Consider the following 12,628-nt stretch of genomic DNA (forward strand, 5'->3'; position numbering starts at 1 on the left):
TGCACAAATAAATGCAGCCAATGATACGTTAAGTCCAAATGGTGAAACTTTATACTGATAACACCTTCCATCAAATATGAAATCCATATACTTCCTAGATTCCACAGCCAAGGGAACCTTCCAGTTACCTTCTATTAGATCTACAATCCTTAAATACTTAGTGTTGCGGAACCTAACCAACGTTTCTTCTATAGGTCATGATGGATCTCCCTCAATTTCATTTATCTTACTCAACATTCTAGCATCAAGAACTAATCTAATATCACCATTAGATTTCCTCATGACTACTGTAGGTTTATAATATAGACAATCAGATAGCTCTATAATTTACCATCTGACCATATGATGTATCTCTTTCCTTGCCACTTCATGTATGCTCAAAGCAATGGATATGGTATCGTGAAAAATGGTATCTGTGACATTATCTCAGATTTGCATTCATATCCTTCAGTTACCCTAGTTTATCACTAAAAGGTTTCTCATTTCTTCCCAGTACCTTTACCAGCTAATTTCTTTCCGCTTCAGGTCATACAGCAGGCTCACATTTCTCTTTGATCTGATCTTCCTATATGTTATGTCTATTAATTCTAATTACTCCTAATGCATCTTCTTCACCCATCAATTCTATATTTCTTTCCATCTTTATCTTGTAACTATTCATTTTCTCAATGGAATCAGTTTTTAATTGTCCCTTATTCAACCTAACTCAGACCTGCTGGTCATGGACATGTATGAGCATGACCCTCATGGTAAGTCTAATAATACACTGTGGCTGACCATCCAATCCATATCTACCAACACAGGTAACTTAATGTCAGTTACAACCAGCATTTACTGTTGTATCATTATTCCAGAAATTTTAAACACCAGTAACAGTCCTTATACCTTTTGTGCCAGTTAAACCTACCACCTGCAGATTGCTCACTGGGAAAGAAGGACATCTCCCATTTGTTTCTATTCTGTTCCCACATTTCTTTCAACAATAAGCTGTTTTGGCCAGCAATCTCCAAAAGAAACTCTACCATCTGAGTCTCAAAACATCCTTGTACTAATAATCTTCAGATATTCATCTCCCATTCGTCTTTGTACGTAAGTAATTCCTCATCTAAAGCTTGATGATCTTGGTATTTGAGAAAAGCATTTTTAAAACAATTTTAAGTTTGCAATGTACTAGTCAAAATGATGGCTTGAACATCCCCTGTGACCTCTGAGATTATCATCCTATTGCTTACTGGCTTGTAACACCCTTTGTTGCCACAAGTCTGATTATCATGGTTCCTGTTACTTATATTGCCATTAGGATGATTACCATTACATTATTATTATTATTATTATTATTATTATTATTATCACTGTCATTACTATTTTAATTATGATATTGTGGATCATTTCATCCCCTTATATTTCTGTGTCTTGACTAATTTGGAGTTTGATACCCACTGTAATTAATGTGTTCTTCCTTTGTCTCTTCCTTCTTCCTTTAATAACCTTGTTTCTAGTACTATTTACTTGTACATAGTTAGATATCCTAGTTTTCAGTTTATTTTTAGCCTTATTTAAATAATCGAATTGGTCTAGTAGTTCTAATAGAGTTCTAATAGAGTTTGGTCTTGAGTCCACCTTTCACCTACTAAACATACTCATGCCTTACCTGATAACCATGTTATTAACAGTTCATTTAGATGTAACTTGCTCACAAGCTTATCCAGCTACAAAATTTGGTCCAAATGGTACTCAACAAAATTCCTACAAACGCCTCAGTTTTCAAAATATCTCTGTGGGCCAAATAATTCTAATCACAGTTTTCTTTGCGCATTGTCAGACTAATACTTGGCCTCAAATGCTCTGGAGAGATCTTTAACAGCATTAAATGTATTCAAATTTAATATCATCTACTGTGAAGCATCTTCCTCCAAATGACATAATAAATCTTATACTTTATTATGAAATGGAAAGTTGCTGCTCACCATATAGTGAAGATGCTGAGTCACAGATAGACACAACAAAAAGACTGTCTTTTTGTTCTGCCTATCTGCAACTCAGCATCTCTGCTATATGGTGAGCAGCAACTTTCCTTTTCATAATACTGTCACATTCCATCCTGGATTTTTCATTGTTTGTTTTAAACCTTATACTTTTATCCCAGGAGGAAGATAAAGCTCCTTGAAAATACTTTAGAAAAAATTAGTGGATGCACAGAAACCTTAGGTTTAAACTGTGGAAATTGATGCCCAATAGCTTTCATTTCTATCTTTGTTTCCTCCATAAAATTCCATCTCTAGTATATGAGTCTGATCCCAACTGGAATTGTTGTTCAATGACCAGCAGACCTCTGATGTATTATCTCCACTACTGTCATGACAATGACTACTTCCCTTACTGAAGGGAGCTGAAGTTACATAACTTCCATTATTTACACCAGGTTCACTGGCAAGTCAGTTCTCTTAGATGAAAAACTAATTTCGTGTTCAACTACTCAACTACACACCTTTGGATATTCTCTACTGGAGAGCCTGTAATATTGCCTAGCTCATTAATTTAGGTTTGAACCCTTTGATTATTTTTTGTCACTTGGCGTTACATCCTCAAGTTATTACTTATTTATCGTATGGCAATACAGACACATAAGAAAGAAACAGACAAATCACTAATATAACAAACATTAATAATTGCAAACAAACATCACTAATATAACAAAGTTTAAGGATTACAAACAAACATCAAGTCTATTAATATAATCTATTGACTCTGGAGTTGCAAGCAGGAAGTCATTGGGGCTCCCATTATAGGCTCTTCTGGAACACACTTCAACAATGTGGCTGAAGGTCTGGTTAGTTCGTGTCCGTAATATAACACAACACGTGCACCCTGGGTAATGCTAAATGAACTAGCACATACTGGCAGTCAAATAATCTGAGGATCTCCTGACTACAAAACACTTTCAGAAAGAGTTATGTCACCAGACAGACATCCTCAAGTAATAAGCTGACTAACATTTCCTGTGACTCTTCGGCTTTTTACATTTCGCTAGGTAGTGCCACCTGTTCACCCAATGTATAGATATATTTGTATCTCACCTCATTTTTTGTGTTTGTATGTATGAATCTGTCTCCTCTGAATGCTTTAGATTTACTGCGCAATGTGCCAATTTTGTATTATAAATCATTATCATCATTAATAGCATCTTATTCAGTTAACTTAAAGAGTCTAATCATAAAGTTTCCAAACTATAAACAAAATTTAATGAAACCTCTCTTTTTACATTTTTGCTTGTTACTCACTCCAAATATTTGTCAAAACAGGTGCTAACAAATGTTGTCGGAGGGCTTGCCCAGTGTGCAAAATTTCCTCATAATCGAGAAGTTCTGAGAAATGCCAAAGGTATTCCTCTGCTAGTGCAGTTACTGAACAGTACTAACCAGTCACTACTGGAGAACGTTGCCCTTGTGCTTGGTGAGTGTGCTAATGAGAAGGAATCAATGGCAATCATTGAAGAACTTGATGGCGTGAGGCTCATCTGGTCTTTGCTGAAGAATCCATCACCTCGGGTGCAAGCAAATGCTGCTTGGGCATTATGTCCATGCATCCATAATGCTAAGGTACATATAATATTAATACTAATTCTAACTTCTAAGAAATTCCAATCTGAGACATAAGACACAAGCAGTTAGGACTGAATGAGAGGGCGTGTTTCCTAATGTATGCTTCCATAATCATGAAGGGAAGATTTCATTGAAAGAGATTGAGTCAGTAAGGACAATAACAAGGGCAAATAAATTTCTGAGCCTGTATAAGACCAAAATGTTTGTTGGTGCAGAGTATTAACAGTTCAGATGTAATCAAAGCACTGTATTTTTGACCAGGCATAAAAGAATTCAACCCACAACCCCACAAGACAGTGTTAAGGCAAACTGGGAACCATGTCCACTTTCCTAGAGGTGTTAGGCCAATTATTTTTCTCTTAAAACAAGCAGAATTCTTATAAAATCATACAGCACACCACAGTTGTAAGTACATGTTTAGAGACAATGTATAGCTAATGATTACTAATTTTACAATGCATTACTTTACTAAAGTGTGTCTCAAAGAACACAATAAGATGTAATCAATATCAAAGCCCCCTCCCAGTACTTGACACTCACTAACTTCCAACCGATTTTCATCCTAAGATTGTTGATTACCTTTGTCAGATAATAATTTTTCTCACTTGTGATATAGCTTGAGTTGTTGGTTTTCACCTCGTGTTGCACAAAGAACATTTTTACATCCAAATTACTGGTACCTACCTAAGCCTTGTGATTACAGCAGATTTCTTAACACAGCATTTATTGATAAGGAGCTTCATAGGATGTAGCAGAATCAACTCTTCACCAATTTCATTGAGAGGGTTGTCCATTCACTTAAGTTTTCCTAAGTGCTACTTGATGCAACAAACTCTGCAACATTTTGCTGTTTTCTCACACTTCAGCTTATGGCTGCACTCCCAAAACTTGTAAGCTATCTACTAATGTCTTACAATTTTTTGTCAGCTTTCCAATTTGCATTGATATACATTTCAGTCTTGCACCAGCTGAGTGCAGTATTTGTAGGATCTTGCAAATAATTTAGCATATATTTCACTCATCACCAGTGTTCCTTTCTTGGATGTTGCTCAAGTATGTGAGACCCAACCAGATAGGACTAACAGGGGATATTGAACATATACAGAGAAGAGCGGCACGAATGGTCACAGGTTTGCTTAATCCATGGGAGAGTATCACAGAGATATTAAAGGAACTGAACTGGTAGACTCTTGAAGATAGATGTGAACAATAACAAAAAAGTCTACTAAAAAGTTTCAGGAACCAACTTTAAATGATTACTGTAGGAATATTCTACAACCTCCTACATATCGCTCACATTGGGATTTTGAAGATAAGAGTAGAATAATTACTGCATGCACAGAGGCATTCAAACAATCATTCTTGCTGTGCTCCATACATGAATGGAACTGGAAGAAACACTAACAACTAGTACAGTGGACATACCCTCTGCCATACACCTCACAGTGGTTTGCAGAGTATAGATGTAAATGTAGATGTAGGTTGCTACTTAACTGGCTGGAATATGCCACTGAATAAGCTAAAATTGGGGGTCAAATTACATTCATAAGACTTAAGGCATGAGAGAAAGGCAGTAGTTGAGACGGCAGTGAGACAGTGTTGTAGCTTATCCCCTATGTTACTCAATCTGTGTGTACAGCAAGCACTAAAGGAAATCAAGGAGAAATTTAGGAAAGGAATTAAAGCTTCAGAAGGAGAAATAAAAACTTTAAGATTTTCCAATGATGTAATTCTGCTAGAGGTGACAAAAGGCTTGGTACATTACGTGGACAAAACAAACAATATCTTGAAAGGAGGTTATAAGGTGAACATCAGTGAAAGTAAATGAAGGTTAATAGTGTGTTGTTGAATTAAATCAGGTGATGCTGATTCAACACTAAAAGTAGACAAGTCGTGCTGTTTGTGCACCAAAATAATTAACAATTAAAAGAGTAAAAAGGGCATAAAATGCAGGTTGCCAATAGAAAGAAAAGTTTTTCTGAAAAAGAAAAATATGTTAACATTTAGTATACATGTAGGAGCTAGTGCTACAGCAAGAACAAACATTATTTATGGAAAATAGTTCTTTACAGAGCAAGATGTAAGATTCAATAAAGTAAAAGTTGTGTGTGGCACTGAATACATCGACTGGACTACAGTTACAGAATAGGACAAGCACTTATTTTCAGTCACTTAAATAATACTGGTCCTTTGGCGGCTCATCAGGTGGCCTCTATAAGGGGGCCTTCGAACTGTAAGGACGTGCAATCTCTAAAATCACATTTGTCATGCATGAGTGAAGGTACATCACTCCTCCCTTCTAGGTGGTGGATAAACTGCATACATACATAAAAACAACTAGGCACAGAAAAATACATGGTACAGAAAAAATGTGTGGTACAGAAAAAGTGCACAGTACAGAAAAAATGCATGGTACAGAAAAAAAATACAGCTACCGGAAAAGCACTGGTACCGAACATCTGCTGGTACCAAAGAAGCACTGGTATCATAAAAAAAGAGCACTGACCTCACAAGGCAGTGAGATCATGAGTCACGGAAAACACCGATGATGGCACTGACTTCTATTTCATCGCCTGACATCAGCGGCTGCTGCAGCATCAGGCGGGCAGTCACCAGTGAGTAGGGGCAGAAGTGGTGAGGGTACAGTTTAGTGCACAATCTCCCTCTCATGAGAGGCTGTAGGACAGGGCTGGGGATAGCATTTCCATAGCAAATTTCCTGTCAAGGTTGGTGGTTGGCACCAGAGGCCTCAGTGAGGGCGTTGAGGACAATGACCGCACAGGACCCAGCAACAGAGGGTGGTGGTGACTGCGACATCACATGCAGTGGGGGCTGCACCAACAATGGCAGTCAAGGATTAGGGGTGGGAGGGCAGGAACCCAAGTCAGTGATGCCCTGCTGCAGTGGCAGGGGAGGAACAGTCGCTAGGCCATCCAGAATAAATCCTGCCACATGCAGCTGTAGCTGGTCAAAGTGACAGGATGCCCACACTTCAGGAGTGTGGAAATGCACAGGCACCAACCCCAGCAGTGCCTGATGGCAGCAGGAACCCAGTTAAGCCCACAGCTAAAACTGTTATAACCTTTAATCACTAATAAATTGCGTGGATATACAAATGTAGAACAATAGCGGGTTACATGCTACCAACTCCGAATCTGTCATTAGACTGCCATGCTGTGACATGCGGCCGGCACCGTTCATAGCTAGGTGGCGCTCCCGCACTCAGCCGAGTTGCGGAGCGCCTCTATCGCCGTGTTCGCGTACTGACGTAGCGGCACTGTTAAATATCGTGGCACTGTCACAACACTTTTCCCCCCTTGAAACAAAAAACACTCACTTCCTTGGAGACACAAACAGGGCGGAGACATCCATGGCCTCTTGGGAGGCCCCGAGAAGATCCCGTGGAGAAACACGAGAGTATGGTCGAAAATGTCCATGACGGAAGCTAGTGCGTGGAACGTGCCTCCTGGACGAGATGATGGGTGAAAACTCCGGAGCAGCATCCATAGGTGTCGTGGACCTGGGGGTGTGCTCCAGCGATATGGGTCCCAGATAAGGCGGCGTCGTGACTGGGGCCGGTTCTGGCGTACTCGGAAACGGTAGCGACGGCGGCTGCAACAACATGCACGGGAGATCGGCAGCAGCGACAGGACTGGCGTCTCGGGCTGGTGGAGGCGAAGGAAGGTGCGGTGGCACCGGTGTGGCCACCACTCGTGGATGCATCTAGTCGTAATGGCGAAAAACCATGCCGTTGTCCGTACGTATTTCACAAAGCCAGCGGCCGCGAAGAGCCTTGACCACCCCTGGAATCCATTTAGGGCGAGATCCATACCCTCGTGCCCACACGTCGGCGCCCACTGAGTATTTTCCCGCACTAGGGGACACAGTACAAGTCCTGACACTTTGAAGCAAGTGCAGTAGAGTGCGCGGTTGGTGGCCATGCAAGAGTTCAGCAGGGCTGCGATCACCCAGAGTCGTGAAGCGATAAGAACTCAGAAAATGCAACAGAGCGTCATCTGTGGAAAAATCACTAAGGAATTTTTTCATCTGGCTTTTGAAAGTGCGGACAAGGCGCTCGACGTCCCCATTCAATTGTGGATGGAAGGTGGGTGCTGTAACATCATGAATCCCGTGTCCAGTATAAAAATCACGGAAGACCTGCGAAGAGAACTGAGGGCCATTGTCCGTGACGATCGTGGATGGAAGACCTTCTAGCGCAAAGATTTTGGACAAAGCCAGCGTCGTCGCTGCAGTGGTGGGCGACGGACATCGAACAACAAATGGAAATTTCGAGAAGGCGTCAATCAACAGTAGCCAATAAGTGCCGAGGAAGGTGCCGGCAAAGTCAGCGTGCACCCGTTCCCATGGCTGCGCCGGATCAGGCCACGGAGAGGGCATTGTACGGTGTGCAGCCAGTTGTTGAGCACACTGACCACATGCAGCGACCATGTGGGCAATGTCTGAATCAATACTGGGCCAATAAACGTGCCTGTGGGCCAGGGACTTATTCCGAGAAATCCCCCAATGGCCTTCATGCAACAGTTTGAGAACATCTTTGCGAAGAGAGGCTGGCACCACGACCCGTGAAGATGCACCATCCGTGGCCAAAAGAACAACACCCTCACAAACAGACAGACGAAGACACAAGGCATGGTAGTTGCGAAGGGGATCCGATGCCCGGCCCTTGGTCCTGTCCGGCCAACCCCGTTGAACAAAACCAAACCGATCACCTGACGCAGGACCGGGTCCCGTGCAGTAGCCGACGCGACCACTGAACCTGTAAGTGGAAAACCCTCGACTGCACGACGTTCTTCCTCATCAATGTGGAAACAGAGTAGTTCATCTCGATCGAAAACCGGGTCGGGGCCCATTGGCAAACGCGACAACGCATCAGCATTGGCGTGCTGGGCCATGGGGCGATAGTGAATCTCATAGTGAAAACGAGACAAGTATAAGGCCCAACGTTGCAGGCGGTGAGCGGCCTTATCCAGAAGCGACGCCGATGGGCTGAACAGAGAGACCAGTGGCTTGTGGTCGGTGATGAGGTGAAACTTAGAACCATACAAAAAAATGCTGAACATTTTTAGAGCATAAATGATAGCGAGCACCTCCTTTTCGATTTGAGAGTAACACCATTGCGCATCGTTGAGGGTCATGGAAACATAGGTGATGGGTCGTTTCGACCCATCCTCATACCGATGGGCAAGAACAGCCCCTAGGCCATACTGTGACGAGTCAGTCGCCAGAACCAAGTGCTGACCCGGACGGAATGTGGCAAGACAAGGCGCCGAATGCAAATGAGCCTTCAGGCAGACAAAAGCCTGCTCACACTCGTCAGACCAACAGAAAGGAACATTTTTGCGTAACAGCTGATGCAGAGGATGAGCTACCGCCACCGCGGATGGAATGAATTTGTGATAATAAGCAATCTTGCCTAGAAACGCCTGAAGTTCTTTGACCGTAGACGGCCGTGGTAGAGCAGTAATGGCCGCAACATGCTGACATAGAGGACGTATACCCTCACGGGACACGTGGAAACCAAAATACACAATGGAGGGTTGGAAAAACTGTGACTTGTCCAGATTGCACTTCAACCCGGCCGAATGCAGGACCTGAAACAGTGAATGCAAATTGCGAAGGTGCTCCTCAGTGGAGGCCCCCGTGACAACAATGTCATCCGGATAGTTGATGCAGCCGGGAACAGAAGCTGTAAGCTGTTCCAAAAACTGCTGAAAAATGGCCGGCACATTAGCGATGCCAAATGGTAACCACTGGTACTGATACAACCCACAAGGAGTGTTGATGACGAGAAATTTCTTGGAAGAAGCATCCAACGGCAACTGATGGTATGCCTCCGATAAGTCAAGTTTGGAAAAGAACTGGCCCCCAGCGAGCCTGGTAAATAACTCCTCAGGACGGGGAAGAGGATAAGTGTCAATGAGGCTCTGAGCATTGACAGTGGCTTTAAAATCACCACACAATCGCAGACTCCCGTTTGGTTTAGAAACCACCACGATTGGCGATGCCCATTCGCTGGAGGTAACAGGAAGAAGAATCCCTGAAGCTGTTAACCTGTCTATCTCAGCCTTGACAGGTGCACGCAACGCCACCGGAATAGGGCGTGCCCAGAAAAACTTAGGGCGAGCTGTAGGTTTAAGAGTAATGTGGGCTTCAAAATCCTTGGCACGACCCAGACCAGCAGAGAACACGGACGAGAATTCAGAACACAATCCATCCAGCTGTTGATACAGAATATCCTCAGATATGAGGCACACATCATCATCAATGGAGAACCCGAACAACTGGAAAGCATCATACCTGAACAGGTTTTCAGTGCCCGCATGATCCACCACATAAAACGTGAGGGGCCTAACAACAGACTTGTAGGCAGTGGAAGCATCAAACTGGCCAATGATAGGAATTTTCTGCTTATTATAAGTCCTCAGATTTCGCGTAACGGGAGACAAGGGAGGGGAGCCCAACTCCAAATACGTGCAAGAATTAATGAGAGTTACTGCAGAGCCAGTGTCATCTTGCATGCGAATGTCTTTATCCAGAACACGAACAGTGACAAACAACTTATTTGTTTGAGAAAGCACACAGTTAACATCCATGTCCGATGCCTCATCCTCGTCGACAGGAACTTTAGGGGACTGACACACAGAAGCAATGTGGCCTTTTTTCTTACATGAATTACACGTGGCCCCACATTTTGGACACGCGGCCCTGTCATGCTGTACGAAACAACGTGGACAAGAAGGAAGTGCGGAACGAACCTGCTTCTGTGGTTGCTGTTTTTGCTGCGAGTGTGGCAGCCCAACGCGACGTTGTTGACGTGAGTGAACCGCCGCCACATCGTCGTTCCCCTGGGAAACAGGCAAATTGTCTGTGTTGAAAGTTGTCTGTATAGCGCCTACATCACACCTCGCGTCTATTTGCGCACCAGCAGCGTGAGACACTTCAAAAGATTGAGCGATGCTTAGAACTTCCGACAATGACGGGTTTGGCAGTTGTAAGGCACGTTGCCGAACTTCTTTATCAGGAGCAAGCCGTAGAATAGCATCCCTAACCATTGAATCAGCATAAGACTCATGATGAGTGTCCGTGACAAACTGACATTTCCAACTCAGACTGTGTAGTTCCGCCGCCCAAGCCCGGTAAGATTGATGGGGCTGTTTACGACACCGGTAGAATGCCACGCGGGCGGCAATGACGTGGGTGTTTTTTCGGTAATAGGTAGACAATAAGTCACACATTTCTTGGAAGGACAGAGAGGCAGGTTCCCACAGAGGGGCTAACTGAGATAGCAGCTGATAGATCCGTGGGGAAATCCAAGATAGAAATAACGACTTACATATAGGAGCGTCGACAACGCCGAAAGCCAAGAAGTGTTGCCGCAAACGCTTCTCATAATCCTCCCAGGCTTCAGCGGCCTCGTCGTAAGGAGGGAATGGAGGCGGAGAAGAGGAAGACAGACGATGAGTAAGCGACGTCGACAACGCCTGAATAGCAGCCGTCAGCTGTGTTTGTTGTTCAATGAGCGCTTGCATAAGCTGTTCCATGTCTGCCCCGACACGAACACACAATTCCACAACGCAGAAAAAAAATATCCGACCTCGTCGCCAAAAAGTATTATAACCTTTAATCACTAATAAATTGCGTGGATATACAAACGTAGAACAATAGCGGGTTACATGCTACCAACTCCGAATCTGTCATTAGACTGCCGTGCCATGACATGCGGCCAGCGCCGTTCATAGCTAGGTGGCGCTCCCGCGCTCAGCCGAGTTGCGGAGCGCCTCTATCGCCGTGTTCGCGTACTGACGTAGCGGCACTGTTAAATATCGTGGCACTGTCACAACAAAAACCACAAGTCCAGACAGGTGTACCCAGCTGGAACCATCACGAAGCCAATGACACTGGCAGATGCAGCATCAGGTACAGCAGGTGAAGGAGGGGCCATGGTTGGCATCCACGTAGCAGCTCCACTGGGCTCTTTTTGTTCCCCACCGGAGTGATATGGTACAAAATAAAAAAAATAAAAATGGTCTTAAGGCAGCTTCAGGAGACCTGCCGGATACATACTTCCACATCTGAGTTTGAGATGCCTGAACCATGCATTCAGCATCGTCATTAGATTGATGATGATATGGAGGTGCTGTGAGATGGTGAACACCACTAGCCTGACAAAAAAATGCAGATTCTTGAAAACTGGGGGCTGTCATCAGTAATGACAGTATACCCAAGTCACTCAATTGCAAAAGTCTTAGATGGGGCTGAAATAGTGGCAGCAACGGACATGGACAGACGATGTGCCACATAGGGAGACTTGGAATTGGCATGCACTACAATAACTCAGTACTGATTTAGAAAGTCCCAGTAAAATTGACATGCAGATGCTTCCATAGGTGCTGTGGCATCAGCCAGGGGGAAAAGAAGCCTGGGGCACCAAGTATTGCTGAACACAGTGATTGTAAGTGGCAATAGCCATGTAACATCCCCATCTCTGCCTGGCCAATACACATGCCAGTGGACCAAAGCTTTGGTGTGAGGTGTCCCCCAATGTGCAACATACAGAAGCAACAGTACATTAGGGAGTAAGGAAGAAGGAATCACAACCTGGTGAGCAGCATCCTCCGTGGCTAACAAAAGAACCCTGTCAAACACACAAAGGTGATGTTGGAGAGAGAAGTAATTACACAAGGAATCTGAAGCATGACTTGGGGGGTTTTCCCACCAACGTGCTGCACAAAAGAGAGGACCCAACAAAGTACAGGATCCATGATGAAGGCTGATGCTACTATGGCACTAATGATGGGAGAACAATTGACCACATTCTGGTTCCCAATATCTAAATAGAAACAAAGCAACTCATTCTGATCAAACAGTGGGTCCGACATGATTGGAAGGTGAGATAAGATATCAGCATTAGTGTGTTGTGCCTTTGGCTGGGAATGGATCTGATAATGATAACAGGAGAGGAAGAGAGCCCACTGCTACAATCAAGGACTAAATGGAACTTATAA

The 12,628-nt window shown here is 43.7% G+C and overlaps 1 protein-coding gene across 1 annotated transcript in view; it reads left to right on the top strand.

Moving 5' to 3' along the window:
• LOC124616280 (armadillo repeat-containing protein gudu) overlaps window positions 1–12,628 on the top strand; it is a 209,134-nt gene that overhangs the window by 126,382 nt on the left and 70,124 nt on the right. The window contains exon 8 of the mRNA XM_047144582.1: window positions 3,303–3,599. Coding sequence (XP_047000538.1) covers window positions 3,303–3,599 — 297 coding nt within the window. The remainder of the gene's footprint in view (window positions 1–3,302; window positions 3,600–12,628) is intronic.

This window comes from Schistocerca americana, chromosome 5, assembly GCF_021461395.2.
Source record: "Schistocerca americana isolate TAMUIC-IGC-003095 chromosome 5, iqSchAmer2.1, whole genome shotgun sequence".
Taxonomy (NCBI): Eukaryota; Metazoa; Arthropoda; class Insecta; order Orthoptera; family Acrididae; genus Schistocerca; species Schistocerca americana.